The sequence below is a fragment of the Oreochromis niloticus genome, linkage group LG9 (assembly GCF_001858045.2).
Source record: "Oreochromis niloticus isolate F11D_XX linkage group LG9, O_niloticus_UMD_NMBU, whole genome shotgun sequence".
Lineage (NCBI taxonomy): Eukaryota > Metazoa > Chordata > Actinopteri > Cichliformes > Cichlidae > Oreochromis > Oreochromis niloticus.
The window spans coordinates 15,282,936-15,302,680 of record NC_031974.2 but is presented as its reverse complement, the minus strand read 5'-3'; the positions used below and the strand labels follow the sequence as shown (position 1 = coordinate 15,302,680).

The following is a 19,745-nucleotide window of genomic DNA, read 5'->3' as shown; positions in this document are numbered from 1 at the left end:
ACATCTCAGGTGACTCTCTGCACCCGATCGGCTCCCCAGTCGTCGTTATCCTTCAGCTATGACTCCAGTGGCGTTATAACCACCGAGCCCGAAGGTAGCAGGGTCAGATCCATCAGGGAGATGTTCTTAGCCAGGAGCGCCACCAACATCCAGCAAACTCGTTTCCCAATTCCTCACACATCAGAGCTGGCTGAGCTAAGAGCCGAGACCTCTGTCAGTGGTGGATATCAATCTCAGACGTCAAGCGAACTGTCGAGCGGGGAAGATGATTCGGCGCGGAAATCCATCACTAAAGGCTTCGTGAGGAGGACGATCGAAAGGCTTTATGGCAAGAAGGACACCAACACTGATGAGGAAGCAAGTGAAAGGCCCCCATCTGAGCCAAAGCAGGAGAAAAATGGACAGTCGGGCGTTCTCGCTTCCTTCCACACAGCCCGATCCAAAGCAATGTCTGAGCTCTCCTACTTCTACTCCACAAACGCCCTCGACACCTTAAGTGAAGCGACGAGATGCATCGCTTTTAATGCACAGGTCGGGCCCGGCGACAGCATTCCCATTGATAACGGACGCTGGCTGCTTAGAGACAACACCCTCATCCGAAAGTCTGTTTCAGATCCAATTGGAATCAACAAATCTTTTACAAACACTCCTGAAGGCAAAGGAGCGTTTGAGGACACAGAGGAGAAAAGTCCCTATTCTCTGTTCGCTACAAAACCTGAACCAGAAGAAGACAAGACCAAACTGCTTTCCAGGAAGTGCACCTACTTCTCTTTGCCCCACGGCAGCGAGTCGGACATATGTCAGGACGAGCTGAGCACGGCAAGCAAAAGCAGCGCAAATGGCGACAGCATCACAGAGGAAAAGGACAGCTCAGAAGACACCAAGACGTGGGCCGAGAGGAACGGCATGCTGCCCGGCCTGACTGACTTTAAGATGATGGACAACAAAGTGCACCCAGTGATGGAGCCTCCGACTGAAGGCGACGTTGTAGTGGTGGTGCAGCCTGGAGAAGGTCAGGGTGCCGTTAATAGAAGGCTCCCGGAGCAGGACATATTAGATGTACTATACAATTTTTGTGGACAGCATTGTCCTTTACTGTAACAGGGGCAGCTTTTTTTCACATAATCACAGAATATGGACGATATAAGTGTTCATTATCAGGCCACAGTGAGAAATATTTTCTTTGGTGCCTACTTTTTTGTTGTTGCCATAGCTTTGGCATAATACACTATCATATGTCAAGTCTTTTGAGCCAATGCCAAGTGTGTAACAATGCGTCGCAGATGCGCAAGCTAGCGGATTAACCCTTTTCAACCCTCGCATTTGCCCGTGTGTAACAAGACCTTGTGCTACGACTTGTCTTTTTATATTGCTAGTTCAGTACACAGAAAAAACAGTTTGACACATCAAGTGTATATTTGCCATTTTACACTCCAGAGCAGCTCTTCTTGCCCTATAGGTTGCCTGTCAAAACAAGCACTCAGAGCATTACTGTAATCTCGTTTTAAAACTCTAAACAGTTTAAGTCCCAAGCAGATGTCAGGCAACCCCACAGAGTGAACAGGTCAGTTTGTGGCCTGGAACTCGAATTCTGTACTATATATATTGTATCAGTTGACTACAGTGTAAATAGGACCTTTCTTGGTTTTCGCTTAGTATCCATAGCTTAATGCATATTTGCAATAACCTGGTTTTTTATCACTAGGACAAACTGTGTTATGGTTTACGATGTGGCAGCTGTGATGTTTCTGTCTTTTAAAATTGACATTTAAGAATTAAAAGTATGTTTCCAAATGTTGGCCTTCTATTTTCACTTCTTTTAGGCTAAAATCAGTCCAGATTATTTTTATAGATCCTGGGTGATTAATTTCTTGGAGATGAGCCTTTTTTGGTGAGTAAAAGTCCGAAGGCCGAGGTGGGCGTCGTGTTAAAGACACCTCAAGAAGCTCAGCTCGCTTGTTTTCTCTTGCTGATTAGCATCAGCAGATCTCTGAAGAGGAGCGGAGACCTCTGTTTTCTCACTCTGTTTGAGGAAGCATTTGTGTTGTTCTAAGGCTGTTTTGTTTCTCAGAAGTTGCCATCGAGCTAGCCCGTGTTGTGACAGGAGCGTCTAGGAATGCGCTAAGAGGGGAGTGTTTACATGTGCAACTACAAAGAGAAAACACGGCAGCCAGACATTTCCCACAATTTGAGAGGATTTAAGACTATCTTTTCTGCTGAAGTCGATTTTTACATCAAAGCAAAGAAGAGTAAAAATCCTTCGACTATCACCGAACACAGATGCACCAGGACGATGATCACTAGATGGCATCACTCATCAAAAAAACAGGGTCATGGGCAATTAAAGCAGACCTAGTATGCTGATTTACAGCTACATATATCTATTTTCAATCTTAGTATAGTAGCTTTGCATGATTCACCATTGAAAATAATCCTTGTTTATCTTATACTAAGCTCAGATCACTGTCTGTACCTCCGTAAACTTTATGTTTGAACCGCAAGGTTGTGGGGCTTCTATGCCTGAGATGGCCACATTAGGGACATCCACTCTCGCTGACATCGCTGAGAGTGAAGAGTCAGAAAAAACGGTCTAAAACTGAGTGATTGCGACATGAAGCCTAAACTGTTGGTTCAAAGCGAGTATTTGCACATACAATCAACTTGAACATGCTGTTCAACTGTTTGTTAAGCTAAATGTCTGTCAGAGGTCAGAGGAGAATGGCCAGACCACTTTGAGCTGACAGGAAGGAAACAATAACTCAAACATTTATTACAAGCAAGGTATGCAGAAGAGCATCTCAGAAGGACTACAGCGGCAGAAGACCACACTCTGGAAACTGACTAAACAAACAGTCTAACCAAAATCAGAAAAAAGGTTTCTGGTCTTAGGAGTTTTCATTAGGATCAGAATTTGACATAAAAAAAAAAAAACATGGATCCATCCCGCCTTCCAGCAACATTTCAGGCTGCTGACGGTGTGAGGATGTGGGGGATATTTTCTTGGCATACTTTGGGCCTTTTAATAGCAACTGGGCATCATCGTTTCACCACAGAATTGCTGCTGACCATCTCCATTTGATCACAGTGTTCCCATCTTCTCATGGCTGCTTCCATGTCACAAAATTCAAATGGTCTCAAACATATTCTTTGAACACGACTCTTAATCAAGAGATTGCTGAATTAAAATGAACCAAAATCTCTGAGGAATGTCGTTGATTCGATGCCACAAAGAATTACGGCAAACGACTAGATGTACCCAATAAAATGGCCAGCGAGTGTATACTGACCTCGTTATTTGAAACTCTTTTAATATCAGAAGCCACGACTATAACAGCATTTACATGACAGAAAATGGGGAAAAATCCATACAAGGTCAAAAGCAGCTAATCAGAAACACCAAAAATGTTTTACATTTTATCTTTTATTTAAATAAATATTTACATAACAGCTTCGTATAAATCAAATGTCTTTTTCTTACACAACCACATCGTTCTAAAATTGACCGCTTTAACAAGGAGGAAGAAGAAAATAAGAGGTGGATTACGATGATACTGTTAATCTGAAGAGAGGCGGGTTAATCTAAACCCCTCATGTTGATCACTGAGCAAATATCCCTGTTTTCAATCATAAAGGCTGAACCTGGTTGATATTTACCTTCACTCAAACACCATTTAACACGTGACACTTAAGAACTTGCCCATCTTTCATTATAAATCTTGTTATACTATGCATAAATCTACATGATAATTTGATATACATTTTAATTCATTGTTACTAAGGAATAGGAAGATGATAATCTACACTATCGGAATAAAAAAACAAAGCCAGATGCTACTTAAGAGGAACATGTGGCTAAAAAAGTAAAGAAAATAAATCAACAACTTAAGTCACACATGATTCATTCAGGCACAAACAAAGCAAAAGACAGCCTTGGTGAAATTTAAAGACACCACTCATACAGTTTAGGCTATAACGCCCCTAAATGGTGTACAGTATATGGCTCGGCTTGAGGAAAAAAAAAAAGGGGGGGGGGGAGTCAGGTAAGGTGATCTCAGAAGATCAGAGCACACAAATAATGCCCAAGCTACAGTTCTAACCCACATCTCTCTAATCAAGGTGTTGAAATGGTTTCTGAAATACTACAATAAAAACATGACAGTGAAATCAAAGTGTAGGAAACACAGCTTAACCCCTCAAAAGAAATTGTGCAGTTGTGCCCTTCAGGGATTATCGACGTCGCTTGAACACATCTGGAGACGACGGCAGCTTAACACACTCCACTACAGGACACGGGTGTAAAAAATGGCAAAAACCGACAGAGGAACAAACTCGCAAATAACCGTTTGTTTAATGCAGCAGGTTGATGGTTACGCTTCACGAGGATTCAAAAGATAAAACGATAAAATGCTCTTTGTTTTCTATTGCTGTCAGATCATGCATGTAAACTATTCTCCTAATAAAACCAATTGTTTACTTAAAAATGTATAAAGAAAATACTCTTTTTCTTCAAAATACTATGCGGGGAAGGATTAAAGGGTGAAATATCATGTTTCAACAACACCTCGTTGTTTTCATCCTGAGATTTGAACCAATGTGTAACCCCTCCGAGGAGGTTTTTCTTTTTAAAACACATGTGAAGATTCAGTGTTTGGTGAGGATGTCCCACTGGTCGGTGAGCGTCTCAGATGAAGCCATCGTTACGGTATCCGAAGACCGTCATACTGCTTGGGTTTTGGGTTGGTGCGAGCGTGTTCCGCTCACAAAGTTATAAACCAAAAACTGGGAAGTGCCGAAATAATGCGTGGCGAAGAGTTTCCCATCGGGAGTGGGGTCGGAGAAGGCGATCTCATCTTTGCTCAGGTATGAACCGTATATGAAATTATTCCTGTGCAGAAAAAACAAACAAATACGAGTTGCATTAATTTGACTTTGATTGTGTGTGTGTGAGAGATGATGACGATGAAATGACTGGCGGTTTGCAGCCGTACTGACCGGAGGCACTCGAGCATGCGCGAGGCGATGCCCTGACGTCTCATCATGCTGACCACCCAGATGCGGCTGATGCCGCAGATGGCCGGCTCTGGCGTTGTGGAGCAGCACCAAGCTCTCTGACGTTCAAACATCAACTTCTCTCCCTCCGAACCCTCTGGCATGGGCTCTTCAATCACCCTGTACCCCTGTGAGCATGCACAATCATCAGTAAACGGCACAGAACAAACGGACACTTAGTGATAGCAGCGGTCGAACATGTGTTTATTGTATTATATCCATTTTGTTCCGTCTAAATGCTCAGATACCTTAAAACTGTTACACAAGGAAGAAAGAAAGAAAGATTAGAAACACCAAAAGCAATATTTTAGTTCAGATTTTTAAGGTATTTTAAACATCTGTATCAGCCAAGAATTTCATTTATTCCAATTTTTACATGATGATCATTCACAAATGTGCTCATCGTCATCTCTTACCTCTTGTATGTGCTCAGCTATGAGACACCCAGCCACTTTCTTGTCATTAGAGATAAAGAGGAAGGTTTTGGTCTTTGAGGGACACTTGGTCTCCACCTGCTGGAAGCCGAGGTCATTGTCCACCATCTCCCGGATCTCCTCAACCTGAGGAACAGATTATTGTACATCCAAGAATCAGTATGCTAATGCAGGGATGATAAATATTGGAGCATATCTAAGGATACAGTCCAGGTGAGACTTCAGCACTTATTTTTTCAAAGGCTGGGCAGACGTGGAGTTTTGGTGTCAGATTTACAAATGCAAGCTGAAAAACTGAGATACACTGTTTTAAATTTCAGGAAAATATAACGAGCTAATCCAGATCCAGGCATCCTTGTGATGCAGGCTTTTTCAGCCTTGGCAGAGGTTATGCAGTCTGTCTGCTCACATTTCAGCTGTTTAAACTCTTTAAATTTTTAAGTGCACAGGGGTGAATTCTCTGCTCAGACTCAGACAAACGCAGCAAAGTTGGCTGCTTACTTCACACAGAGACCCCCAAACATGACTGAGTATTTTAGTTGCTGAAGACAAAAACTGAGGGATGAAAGACCCTACAACAGTAAATAGCTTCAGTAAAAGATTTGAGTTTCAGACCTTAGGCCCGAGCCACACAGGCCTAGAGACTGGTAAGTGATTCCCAGGTAACCGTTCGTTGCTAGGGGAAAAAATTACCCAATCAGTTAGCAAGTGGTTGCAGACCATTGCTGAATGAAATAAGTCTCATCAAAACAGCTCCTAGGAAATTACTGCAGCTGCCTACAGCTTGTGTGGAAGACACCGACTTGTTTGCAAACACTTGCCAAAAACTCACCAAACTGTAGTGAAAAGAGAACATCCACCTTCAAAGCAAAGCCTTCACCTTTTAAAATATATTGGTTGCGGCAATGAATCACGACTTTTACTTTGAAGGGGAACATTCTCTGTTTCTGGTTTGCGTCCCACTTTCTCAAGTTTAACTTCAGCTTAGTGCTCAGTTAGCCACTTGCAGGCAAGTCAACATCTTCCTGTGTGATACTGCAAACCTTGGTACTGATCCAATACTAAGTAAATACAGAGCCAATACTAGCGATACTTATGTATCAAATCTAACAAATCTAAGGAAGGAAGAAGACTTGTGAGTTGAATCATCACTAATTTATAAATTCTGAACAGATTTTAACGGCCACTAAATTGCTGTGATTTTTACTTTCCAAAGTACAATCCACTTAGTAATACACACCTTTCAGTTTTCCATGCATTTTGAAACAGTTTGGTGTTTTTTTTAAGAGATGTACAATTTAAATGCCTCTAACTTCTGTTGTTTAAATGTGCTATAGGCTATAAATAAAATTTTCATAGTGCATGCTTGAGGTATATGTTTTTTCCATTTCCCCCAAAAATAATTTAACGCAATTCAGTGTGACACATACTGAACTACTGAAACAAAATATCGATCATATCGTGCTAGTATCAGTCCGATACCAATACCAGTGTTGGGATCGACACTATCAATATTTGGATTTATCTGCCTGTGGCGGGGCATGGCCTGCGATGCTGTGCAGGGAAGGCGGACACACCTGCATGGCATTCGCAATCATGCCCCGGCAACTTACATATGGTACTGGGTCCTGCATTGTGATTGTTGTTGGTTGTGTTGAGCTGGCAGCGGGAGAGCTGCAGCTCTGTGTGTGTTGTGAGCAGCAACCGTGAAAGTCGTAATAAAGAATGCTGCAAAGCATAAATATGTCACCGGGTCTGCTGTGGTCATTCACACTGCCCACCTAGTGACCACAGGAATCTTCTAGCAAGCAAAGCAATTGCAAGATCTTTGGTGCAGTACCCTCTTTGCAACACAAAGCAACCACTTGGCAACATGTCAGAGAATACACATTTTTCCCTGGTGGAAAAATAACTGGAGGAGGAGGGTCACCCACCTATTGCTAGGCCTGTGTGACTGCTACCTTAGACAGTCACTCCCTGCAAAGGATTCTCAAAGGAGTATTTTATTTAAAGTTATTTATACTTATAGTTCTGTTACATTTGAGGATGCTGTTGGAATTCCTGTAATTTAACTGCATGCTGGCTGTTTCATGTTAACTCTGTGGCAGTAAAAGACAGAGCCAAAAAATATACAAACTGGGGACTTCTTGTTTTGGGGACCTAACTATCAATCTAGACATTTAAACCCTGAACAGTCCACGCTAGCAAACGCTGGTGTAAACGTACCTTCTTCAGAGCATATTTGGGATCATCTGGCAGGACGAGAATGATCTTTCCATCTGGAAACTCGGACAAAATCCTCTCCTTTTTCCATCCCTGACAAAACAAAAGAAAGAAAAAAAGAATAGAAAGTATTTAATTATGTCTTCTAAATGTCCTAAGTAGGTATTAATTCATTTTCTATACGCAGTCACTCCCTATGCTGCGCAATTTTGGCAAATAGGCGCAAAACATTCCAGGTAATAAATCTTCTTATAAGCCGACAGAATCATTTGACGTAACCCAAATAAAATTACATTTTCAATTTAACTTTATTTACTGTCTCTTCTGCCATCAGAAAAGTCAGTGAGAATAAATCACACTTGAACTGAATAAACAAAGAGCTGTGCTGACCTACTTTTCTAGAGGTGGGAAGTTAGAAAAATGTCCAACGGGCAATCCTAAGGAGGAGTCTCATCAAATACCTGCAGTCTTGCTTACTGTAGTGCAGCATAGAGTGGAAGAGGAGGGTCAAGACTCCCTTTATCAGGAAGCCTGTTTTCCCTGCACTGCATTGTTTCTTTTTTGTAAGCCTAGATGCATAAACGTGTGGGCCTTTATTGCCCTGATCTAGGGAGTCAGTTTAACAGGCATAGGCATGTGACTTTCTCTCACCACATATTTGACGGCGCTGATGAACTGGTTGTGAAACAGCAAATGCTGAGATTCATCTTCAGGGTTGGCAGCAGAGTAGAGCATCCCACACACACTGCAGGCCACTGCTCCAAAATGCTTCTGTCCTGCATCCTGCGAGAGCAAAGCAAAACAATAAGCTCACTCTCAAGAATTCAATTTCACTTAGTTTTCCAGAGTGACAGAACACAGAAAGAACCCAACTTATGATGCATGTTTTCCATTGCAACAGCGCAGGATTTAAAATGAGGTAAGAGGAAACTATCTCGTTCACTCACAATAACTGTTTGGGTGCCATCTTTGTCAGCCTCCTTTAGCTTCTTGACTTCTTTTTGCAGGCAAGCTTCAGAGAGAGGAGCCCCGCCATCCTGCGGCTTCACGGCTTTGCTGTGATACAAAAAACACATCGGGTTACTGAAGGTTTCAACCGCTAAGAGGGGGAAAAAAACACGTTAAACAACTTTAGAGAAGCTTCTTACTCTTGACAAGGCTTTCCTGATGTCTGCTCTGCTGCCTTCAAGCTTTCTGCTTTACTCTCTAGAGAAAGATCAACGTATAAAAGAAAGGATTTTACACAGCAACATAATTATACACACATTTAAGAAGGTTGTTGACAAAATGCAACAAAAACTAACTTAAAATATAAATTCCTAACTTACTTAAACAACATATTGAGAGTAATATAAATAAATAAATAACAAGTAGCACTGCTCCTGGAAAAGTTAATGCTTTGAAACATTAGTCAAAGATCCCAGACTGGACTCGTATGACAACATGTGCTGCACTCACGGTTAACTGATGAAAGAAGCTGAAATCTGAGGTGGACAGATAGTTTTATTACCGGCTGAGCCTCTCCCTTTAAAGGAACGTGACCTTGTGGGTAACCTGTGCCTAACACAGGTTCAGTGTTTGGAGATGTGAGTGACCCTAATGTGTGAGACATAACACTATCAACACAAAGCTGCAGACGCAACTAAGTGCACGCTGACAGGGGTGCTTAACTTAATGTAATCAGTATTTGGAGGCCTGAATTTTAGCCTAACAGCTATCCAAACACTGCATGTCGTGTTTGCTGTCCTATAAGCAGGCAGATAACAACCATGTTTATGCAGCAGTGTCGTCCTGCCAGGAAGAATAAGCTAGTTAAAGATGAGAAATGTGAATTTCATCTTTTTTTTAACATTTCTATGCATTTATCTTGATTAAAGTGAAGTAAAAAAACAAGCTAAAAGAGCAGGATTTAAAATGTGCTGCCTCGCTCATTTTTTTGATAAATTATCCTAGTCTATGGCCTAATTCAAATCTGACTGACAAAAATCAAACATTTTTTATAATAAAAAACTGTGAATCATACACCAGCAGGGCACTACCATAGCTGAAAATACCATCCACAACACATACAAACTGACTCCCTGGATGCTGGATCCAGACTATTTGGAGGCATTTCTAGAAAGCAAGATGATGCCTCCCAGTTTTTCTTTTTTTCAGTTTCACACGTATTTGTGAAGCTTACGTTTTCTATTTTTCCTCAAAATGATAAAGAGTCTGAATCTGAATTAACTCCTGAATTAATCACGTCTACGTTGGGACACTTGTCCATGACTTTTTGAGTAATCCCGCTAGTAGACATTGGCACAGACAGGTAGACAATCTGGACAAGCTGATGGAGGTAAATCTGAGTCAGGATTGCAATTAATATACACAGATACCTGTAATCTTGTCAGACACTTTGGTGCTCTCGTCAGGTGGAGCTGATGAAAGTGGATGAGCTGCATTCTGTGTATGAAAGAAATAAGGTAAGTAACATGTACAGCGCCTGTGACACTGATCATAGAATAATTTATTTCTGGCTTACCTTGCACTTGCCATTTTCTTTACATGCGGGATCTGTGGGTCTCTGAGGCACTGAAGTTGCACCAGCCTTAGAGGCAGCAGGCTTCGTCCCAGATGTGGCTGCAACAGCAGGCCGAGCTGCAGGTGAAGCAGATGGTTTTAGCTGTGTTAGATTTGAATCGGCGCCTGCGGTCTTCAGCTGAGGTGAAACAACTTTAGACTGAGTTGCAGTCGGGATTGGAGACTTTAATGGAGCATTAGCTGAAGAAGCAGGTTTGGATGAAGCTGCAGTCGCAGCTGTGACCTTAGACTGCGCTGCTGGTGCAACAGCTGGTTTTAACTGTGCGAGCTTTAACTGAGCTGGAGCTGCAACAGAGGGCTTTGACTGACCTGAGATCTGCCCAGCAGGCTTGGTCTGAGCTTTGAGTTTTGCCTGGTTGGCAAGTTGCGCTGTGAGCGTGGGCTTTGATACCAGAGTGGGTTTAGGCTGAGGCGAAGGGTTTGACTGGAGGCCGGGTGGTGTCGGCTGTGCAGGTTTCGGCTTCGCTGGTAATGGGTCATCATCAAGCTCAAAATCGTCAGGAGAATACTTCGGCCTGGGTCTGTACGGCTTGTACTCAACTTCCACTTTCAGTTTCTGAGCATTAAGTCCGTTGGGCATGGGAGGCGGTATTGCTGGGAGGGTTCTCTTGGTTCCTGATCTTGTGACTTTTGGGGCGGGCTCTGGAGTAGCTGCTGCTTTAGAAGCCTGAGCCTTGCTTTGCCGTGTAGTTCTACGGTTTTCAGTATTAGGAGGCTCCGTTTTAGAGGCTTCAGGTTTGGCAGTTTCAGTTTTAGGGGTTTCAATTTTAGGAGTTTCAGTTTTTGTTGGTTGTTTTTTGGAGGTTTCAGCTTTAGCAGGTTCAGTTTTAGATGGTTCAGTTTCAGCTGGCTCAGCCTTAGGCTCATCCTTGGGAGCTTCCGCCTTCGGTGTAGCAGGTTTGCTAGATGCAGAAGGACTGAGTTGGGAGGTTTGGGAGGTTGCTGGACTGGCTGCAGGTTGAGGAGGTGTGGTAATAGGGCTCACTGGAAAAAGAGAGGCAGCAGAAAAAGGTGCCTGCCAATCCATGTCTGAGAACATCTGATTTGCTTGGTCAGACTTTAGTTTCTTCACACGTGCCCATGACATTTTCTCTCTCTGCAGTTCGACCTGTCTGAGTCTTTGATATCGAGTCAGCTTCTTTTTCTCGTGGACTTTCAGTGGCACTGAAATCTGCGTGATGAAGAAACGTCTCTTTGGAGGCTCGGTGGAAGGCTGAGTTTCGGCTGAATCAGCCGTTGAGGGCTGGGCTGGGGGTGCCTCAGTAGCAGGGGTCACCGAAGGAGGGGCGCATCCCTCTGGTCCAGCAGGAGTTGCGACATTAACCGTGTTGGCATCTTGCGTGTTAACAGGCGGGCGTTCCTTTTTGCTGGCTTCACTCTTGGCTGCTGCTGCTGCCGCTTGTTTTTCTTCTTCTATCCTCTTCAGCAGCATGCTGTCTGTGGCAATGTCCTCTGCGATCTCCTGACACAGGGCTAAGAGATTCAGCTGCTGTCTGTTTGCACTTCTCTTAGCTGCCGCAGCCTTCTGCTCAGCCAGAGCTGCGAGGCGAGCTTTGGTTCTCGCTTGCGTGTTCATTTCTTGTTTCTTGGGTTTTTCTGGCTCTTGAGCTCTCTTTTCCTCTTTGGTCTTTTCAGCTGTGCTGTTTTGCTTCATGTCAGGCCCACTAGTGTCACCCATGTTCTTCTCATTCACCTTTTCCTCAGGCTTCTTAGGCGGGCCTGCCTTGGCTGTTTCTTGTGGCTTTCCTGCTACTGCAATGTCACTGTCTTCATCATTCTCTCCCTCCACCACTATAATCTCATGTCCAATCTCGATGTCTTCTAGAATCTGCACTTCTTGTATGTCCAGGTTATCTTGAGCATCCTCTATCACCACTACATTAATGTCTTCAATCACGCTTTGGGGTTCGGAGTCATGGGAGGTATTCATGTCCACCATGTGAGATGATTGGTGGCCAGAAGGTTGAATAACCTGAACGTCTTCCTCCACAGGTGAAATGTTTGTCTCCTGCTCTGCTACCTCACCTGAACTAGCCGCCGCTTCAGTAAACACAGTTTGCTCAGAACCATTTAAAATCCTCTCACTCTCCGCCTTCTCCTCCATCGACTCACTTTCTGGATTCACCTGCTCTGAAAGAGAGGCCGCCAGACCTGATTCGGTTGCAGCTTGAGTGACGATATCAAAGTGAATTTCACTCTGTGGGACTGTCTCTAAAATCACATATTCCTCAGATGCACCATCTGGTACCTCAAATTCAGTGGAGGCTGTAGTCGTTGTTGGTGGAGTTGTTGTTGTTGTTACCGTGACACCCGCAGCCTCCTGAACGCCAGCATCGTGCTGCACCTGCTCAGAAAACTCAGTGGCTCTGACGCACTCTGAAATGCCATTTCCTTCACTTTTTTCTGCAGCATCTCCTGACCCTCCATCTGCCACACTCATGGCACTGCTAGAGCTGATCGGTGCAACTTCTTTCACATCCACAGTAGCGTTACTCTGCTCCAACTGTGCTGGTTGCGTTTGTACTTCCATTTCAACCCCTGCTTGGCTGTCTGGGACGCAAATTTCCTCCTTAGCAGCTTCACTTTCCAGCTGCATGGCACTAATTTCTCTGTTGTCTTCATTACTGGAAAAGTTTGTTTCCATCTGTTGAGCCTCTGTGCATTGTATGTCTAATATAGAAACGGCATCGTGCTTCTCTGCTGCCGCTGCAGACACATCACGATCATCATTACTCTCTGGGCTACTAATGGGCTCGTACACTATCTGGTTTTCATGGGGCCCGACCGCTGACTGATTAACCATCTCAATCTGCTCCTCAGAAGGTTGAATTACGACATTGTTGTTGTCGGTTTGCCCACAAACAAAAAGCATTACTTCGCTGCTATCCACTCCTTCTCCTTCGATGTTACCAACAGACCCGTCAGCCTTGACCTCATTAAACGTTTGGCTCACCGTTTCCTCTTCTAACACTGAAGCTTCCCGTTCTGTTGATTCACTTGTTACATCCACGTCAGCAGGAGGCCCTCTCTGTATGTCATTCTCCAAATCAGCAACAGGAAGAGGTTTCTGAATTTCTAATAAGGCCGTAGTGTCTTCATTCATTTCCTCAGTAACATTGCTTTGCTGTTTTGCTGGATAAGGACTCCCTTCTGCAGTGGTTTCTAAAATGTTAACACATTCAGAAGCAGGCTCTTCTTCATTTCCAGTCTCACAGCGTGCAGACATGACATCTTCCTGAACATCACTGACCTCCTGATTTCCATCATTTTGTACTTCAACGTCAGATCTTTCTTCTCCTGATTCTGTTGTCTGCACTTCCATTTCTCCTTGATTCTCAACAGCGCTTAAACTTTCCTCGTTAACCTCGACATCCTTTTCCTCGCACTCTGTCCCGGTCAAATCTTTTTCCACTTCTGTGTCTGTAGTGAGTTCGCTGACCTCTTGACCTCTCTGATTTTGTTTATTTGTCAGATAAGTAATCTTCTCTGGTGCTTCTGCTGTCTGTGTTTCCATTTCTGCTGGACTCTCAGTAACACTGACACATTCAGCATCGACCTTGCCATCATTTTCTTCAGTATTAATGAAATCTTTTCCTGCCTCAGTGTCAGTATTGAGCTCAGTGATCTCCCGATCTTTCTGACTTTGTGTTTCTGACACATTCTTTAGATCAGGAACCACCTCCGGTGTTTCTGTTGTCTGCACTTCCACTTTTCTTTGACTCTCAGCAGCAATGACACAGTCAGCCTTAACCTTATCATCCTCCTCTTCACTCAGAGCATTAATAAAGTCTTTCTCTACTGTAGTGTTTATAGTCAGTTCACTGACCTCCTGACCTTTCTGGCTTTGGTTATTTGTTGGCTCAGATGTCTCCTTTGGTGCTTCTGTTGTCTCCATTTCCATTTCCACCTGACTCTCAGCAGCAGTGACACAATGTGCTTTGTCGGAGTAATTTGTGGGATTCCTTAATCCTTTGTAGACTTCTTTAGATATGTCTCCCGTAGGCTCAGTGGCTTCATGTATCTCCTGGCTGTGTGCTGAAATAGAAATATCTGCTATTAATGTATCCTGCTTTTTGTTTTCATTCTCTGCACCAGTCACAGGCTCTGTATGTACGTCTGTGCTCCGTTCACAGACATCCTTGCTCGTCTGATTTTGGATTTCTGCTGCAGGTAAGCTAGAAATCTCCTCTGATGCAGCTGCAGACTCCATGTCGACTTCATTTAGGCTGTTCTCACTTTGTATTTCCACTGAAATCTCTTGTGTCGATTTAGCCTGCTCTTCCATTTCGGTTTCTCTCTCTGGGACAGCGACAGGCTGTGTATATGAATCTTCTCTGTGTTCACTGACATCCTGACTCTTCTGCTTATGTGTTTCCGCTGCAGGTGGGTTGCAAAGCTCTTCTGATGGTGTTGTGGTCTCCATCTCCACTTCAGATAGACTTTTGCCGCTTTGTACTTCCACTGAAATCTCTGCCTCTGATATCGACGGAGCCTGTTTTTCCATTTCATTTTCATTCTCCGAGACACTAATGGGCTGCATCAGTATGTCTGTGTTATGTTCAATGACATCCTGGCTCTTTATTTCCAATGCAGGTATGTTAGCAACCTCCTCTGGTGTTTTCTGCTCCGCATCCACTTCATTTTGACTTTGCACCAGCTGGATTTCCACTGAGGTGGATTCTTTAGGGGAGTCTGGTGTTGATGTCACTGACTGTATATGTACATCTGTGCTATATTCTGTGATAACCTTGCTTATCTGACTTTGGATTTCCACTGCAGGTATCTTAGACACCTCCTCTGAAGCTGCAGCAGACTCCATACCCACTTCACTCTGAATTTTCTCACTTTGTGCTTCCACTGAAGGGACCACTTCGGAAATCTCTGGTGTGGTTTTAGCCTTTTCTTCTTTTTTGTTTTCATTTTCTGCAACAGTCACAGAGTCGATCTGCATGCCTGCACCATCTTCACAGACATCCTGACTCGTCTGTGTTTCGGTTTCCACTGCAGATGTGTCAGAAACCTCCTCTGATGTTGTTGCAGTCTCCATCTCCACTTCATTTTGACTTTTTTCACTCTGTAATCCCACCGTAGAGGCATGTCCGGTAAATTCTATTGGTGATTTAGGCTGATCTTCTGTTTTGTTTTCATTCTTAGTGACAGTCACAGACTTTGTATAAACTGCGTCTGTAATATGTGCACCAACATCCTGATTCTCTTGGTTTTGTGTTTGCGCTGCAGGTATGGTAGAAACCTCCTCTGATGTTGCTGCAGACTCCATCTCCACTACTTCCGGACTTTTCTCACTGTGCACTTCCACTGAAGGAGCTGCTTCAGAAAACTCTGGAGTTAGTGTCGCACATTTAAAGTTCACATCGTCTTCATTCTGCACAGTTTGCAAATTTTCAATCATTGGGTCTTCTTTAATCTCTTTAGGGATGTCGTCTGTATTGCATTCATTGATTTCATGATTTTTCTGACTTTGTATTCCTGCTCCAGGTGCAATTTCAGAACTCGTCCCTAATGTGGTCTGTAGCTCCACTTCTGTTTGACTGCTCTGCATTTCCACTGAAGCGGATGGATATGAAACCTCCATCGTTAATTTTGTCTGCATTTCCACAGATTGCACATTTTCAACAATTTGATCCTTGTGTAATTCAGCTGTGGTAGATTCACTGTCCACCTGGCTCATCTGATGCGTTTGCTCAGTGTTACAGATCTCCACTGATGTGGTTTCAGGCTCTACATCGTCTGGTGTTTCCATTCGTTTTTCTACAGCAACAACACATTCAGCTTCTTCACTGCTCTCATAGTTTGCAGTCCTCAGATCTTCCTGAACTTTGTCACTCGTAGCTTCGCCGTCTGGCCTCTCATGGTTTTGTACTTCCACTTTAGCTTCTGGATTACTAACCTCCAAAGCTGATAAGCTCTGTGTTTGTATTTTCTCTTGGCTCTCAGGCCCATCAGCACATTCAAAGGTTTTAATGTTGTCAGATTTATCATTCATATCATGAACCTCTGTGGATTCGGCTGTGGTAGCGTTGCAGATTTCCTGGGTTTTAAGAATTTGCACTTCTGTATTAGAAACTTCTGAAATCACTATGTTCTGTGTTTCTATTTTATTTTCAGTCTCAGCTCCACCACTACATCCAAAGCTCACAGTATGTTTGTCTTCCATAATTCTACAGTTTTCTCCCACATGATCCTCGTGAAAGTTTGTAGATATGTCTGCGATAGGTTCAGGAGCATCCTGTTTTTCCTGTCTTTGTGTTTCCACTACAGAAATCTCCTCTGATGCTGCTGCAGTCTGTATATCCATGTTGATCTGGCTGCTTGCTGCAGTGACACAAAGCGTGCTCGTGTCTCCTTCTGTGCTCTCAGAATCTTCTTTAACTCCATCATCAGGCTTTTCTGCAGTGTTGTCAAAAAGTCTGTCGTTCTCCTGATTTTGCAGATCTACGCTAGGTGCTATCTGACTGTCTGGAACTGTGAAACATTCGGAAATCACTTCTCTTTGAACAGCCTCGCAATCAGGAGTCAATATTTCAGTGCAGCTGTCAGTTATCACAGAGTCGTGGCTCAGTTGTCTCTCAACCAAACCTCCAGGAAAAGAGACGACCTGAGTCGACTGGAAGTCAGCTCCTTTTCCGTCGCTTTCTTGAAGCTCTTCCTCAGACCTTATGACCATCGTTTCCACGTCAACACATGTGTCGGTAACTGCATCTGGCACGTCGTCCTGCGTGTCTACAAGATTTGATTCCCCTTCGGAAGTAGCTAGAGCTCTGACAATAATGTCTGCTTGAGTCTCATTCTCTGGAATACCACTTTCCACAAGCCACTGTTCTGATGCAGAGTTTGATTCATTACTATGGCCTGCAGATACTCTGGCAGATTCAGTTGTTCCCTCAGCTGTACACTGAATACTCAATTTATTCTCTCCAGAAACAAACTGTGTGGTTTCATTTGTTTTAGTTTCAGTTCTCAGACTTTCTGACATGCAAGACTGTTTTTCATCTTTACACTTTGGATCCACCTCTCCAGCAGCCGAACTTAGTGTTTCCATTGATGATGGTAGTGTTTTATTATCTAAATCCTTTTGAACGAACTCTTCCTCATCCTTCTTTTCAGCCTCGGATATGAGACGGTCTGAAATGTCTCTTGATGATGCTGGTGTTTCATTATCTACATCCTGTGGTGCAATAGCTGATATTTCTGGTCTCTCTTGCTCAGTAAAAGATTCTGCAGATTCTTTTTTAATGTTCTCATTTGCCTCATCTGTAGTTTGAAGACATGGTGAATCTGTGAATATACCATAATTGTGGTCCATCTGTATGAGGTCCTTAGGTGGAGAAGATAAACCTTGACTCGTATCCTCGGACACAGAAGGCGACTCTTCCGTCTTTCGCTTGGCTTTGACTCGATTTGAGTATTTTCTGATGCAGCGGGCCTTGTCTTCATCATCCCTTTCTCTAAAGAAGTCAGCCTTACTACCATCACTACTCAACTCATCAGAGTCCGTGGAGGCAGTTCGCTTCAGGGAGGTTTTGGAGTTCGCTCGCGGTGAGGGAGCTTCTCCACAGGAGGCACTTGTGGCTTTCTGGAGCTTGGCTTTTTTCACAGGTGGGTCAGGGGACGTTTTGCTGGAATCCTTCGAAGGCGAGCTCTGTTTGGGGGACTTGGCTAGTTTATGTCCCCCTTCCGGTGAAGCACACAGTTTTTTCTTAGTCCGTGGGGCTGCTGTCTTTTCTTTCATATTTCCTGTGTTGTTATGTGATTGATTATTGGCGGCTGGTACAGTTTTGGATGGCGCAGCCTCTCCATCCTCATCCAACTTCCTTATCTTGGGCTGTGAGTCTGGAGGGGCCGATCCTCTCTTTGAGGCCGGCATTCTGCAAAATATTTCACAAAAACATGATAAAGCTGAGGTGAGGACTTACAAGGAAAATAATCCTGTAGCTACAAAGTAATTCACATTTTTTTTCCAGCATCATGGAGTTTCTCAGTAAAATGGGAACACCTCCTTTCTTGGAAATGATAAGCAATGATAAGGTAATTATAAGCAAATCCATCAACTATTACCTATTTCTTCCACAAGCAACAAGGCTGGCTAACGTTTGACATAAACAGTGATAAATCGCAAACTAGGAGGCTAACGAGTCACACAATGTACGATCTACTTTCACGCACTAATTCCCCATCTACGCGCCTTATTTCACTAACTGTCTGGCAGCCAGCAGGTTTTACTGTCACTCGGAGTTCATCAGACACTCAGAAATGGTCAGTTAGCTAGCTGAGCGTGGCTAGCGTGCTAGCTGGAAGTCCACAGTGATGGAAGCTAACAGCTAGCACGCTAGCAGCAGCAGCAGCCAACTCGCAACAAATGAGCGAACCGAGCCTCGCTGCTCCAAATCAGCCTAAAGAACGGCGGGACACACCGAGCACAGCCCCCACACTGTAGTCCTCACGATACTAAAGTCAACAAACAGGTAAAGCACGGCATTAGTCCATGAAACTCACTTTGATGTTTTCTTTTTCAACAACAGCTGTTTTTTTCTTTTTTTTCCTGTGAATAAAAATTAACTGTTCTTCCGGAGGGAAACGGCGGATGTGACGTACCAGCGCTCATTGCGCCCGCAAAATCGAGATTTGTAGTTTTTGAAGGCGAAAATTTAATTCAATTCAGTCACAGCTTTTAAACTGTTTCTAATGATACTGATAATTACAATCTAATTATTTATTTATTTTTACCGAGCGAACACAAAACATAAATAATGACTCAAGGGCACACATATATATCTACATATATATATTTATACCTTTTACACTGATTTGAAACTGTATTTTTGTGTTTTGATAGATTGCTTTCTATGGACTGAATGGGCGAGCATAATGGGAGAGCAGATAATGATGCTTGTTCAGAAATTCTTTTAATGAATGATGATTTAAAAAATCTCTACTGTAGCATACAATTTCTTAAAATACTTATTTAATTCTAATGATCATTTACACGAGACTGGATACTAAGGAAGGAGAAAAGGACTTGTATCGATTAGAAAGGATGTGCAGCAGGTTAGTGTGATTAAGGACAGAAATGGAAATGTACAAACATATGAAGAAAGTGTGCTGAGAAGTCGGAAGCATTACTTTGAGGAGCTAATGAAGGAAGAAAATCAGAGAGAGAGAAGGATGGCTTGAGGATAGTTTGTGAATCAGGAAGTGCAGAAGATTAGTAGGAAGGAAGTTAGGACAGCTGAGAGGATGAAAAGTGGAAAGGCAGTTGGTCCAGATGACAAACCTGTGGCGGTATCAAGATGTCTGGGAGATAGGCCGGTGCATTTTTAATTTCGTTTTTTAATGCAATCGTGGAAAGTGAGATGACACCTCAGAACACCTTTAGTGTGCTGGTGCTGGTTTTCAAGAACAAAAGTGAAGTGCTGAAGTTTGCTGAAGTTTATGAGC

At 43.3% G+C, this 19,745-nt stretch overlaps 1 protein-coding gene across 3 annotated transcripts; it reads right to left on the bottom strand.

The window, feature by feature from the left end:
* Positions 1-3,403: 3,403 nt before the first annotated feature.
* Positions 3,404-18,923, bottom strand: LOC100699090 (uncharacterized). 3 transcript variants are annotated; one of them, XM_003439363.5, is made up of 11 exons: positions 18,804-18,923; positions 10,599-18,175; positions 10,231-10,346; positions 10,085-10,151; positions 8,855-8,912; positions 8,654-8,762; positions 8,358-8,489; positions 7,710-7,799; positions 5,466-5,609; positions 4,993-5,177; positions 3,404-4,885 (listed from the first exon to the last, which is right to left on the bottom strand). In XM_003439363.5, the coding sequence occupies exons 2-11, from the start codon at positions 18,172-18,174 to the stop codon at positions 4,717-4,719; spliced, it is 8,646 nt and encodes a 2,881-aa protein (XP_003439411.1). In that variant the 5' UTR covers position 18,175; positions 18,804-18,923; the 3' UTR covers positions 3,404-4,716. The 3 variants fall into 3 exon arrangements, with proteins under 3 accessions (XP_003439411.1, XP_005449030.1, XP_005449031.1); XM_005448973.4 differs by having other exon boundaries at positions 10,231-18,175; XM_005448974.4 differs by lacking the exon at positions 18,804-18,923 and adding an exon at positions 18,366-18,675 and having other exon boundaries at positions 10,231-18,175.
* Positions 18,924-19,745: the final 822 nt, after the last annotated feature.

Coding starts and splice junctions, on each gene's coding strand:
- LOC100699090 (XM_005448973.4), bottom strand. CDS start 18,174: ATGCCGGCCTCAAAGAGAGGATCGGCCCCTCCAGACTCACAGCCCAAG. Junction 5,610..7,709: donor CCAAATATGCTCTGAAGAAG/GTACGTTTACAC, acceptor TCTGTTCCTCAG/GTTGAGGAGATCCGGGAGAT. Junction 5,178..5,465: donor TAGCTGAGCACATACAAGAG/GTAAGAGATGAC, acceptor GCATGCTCACAG/GGGTACAGGGTGATTGAAGA.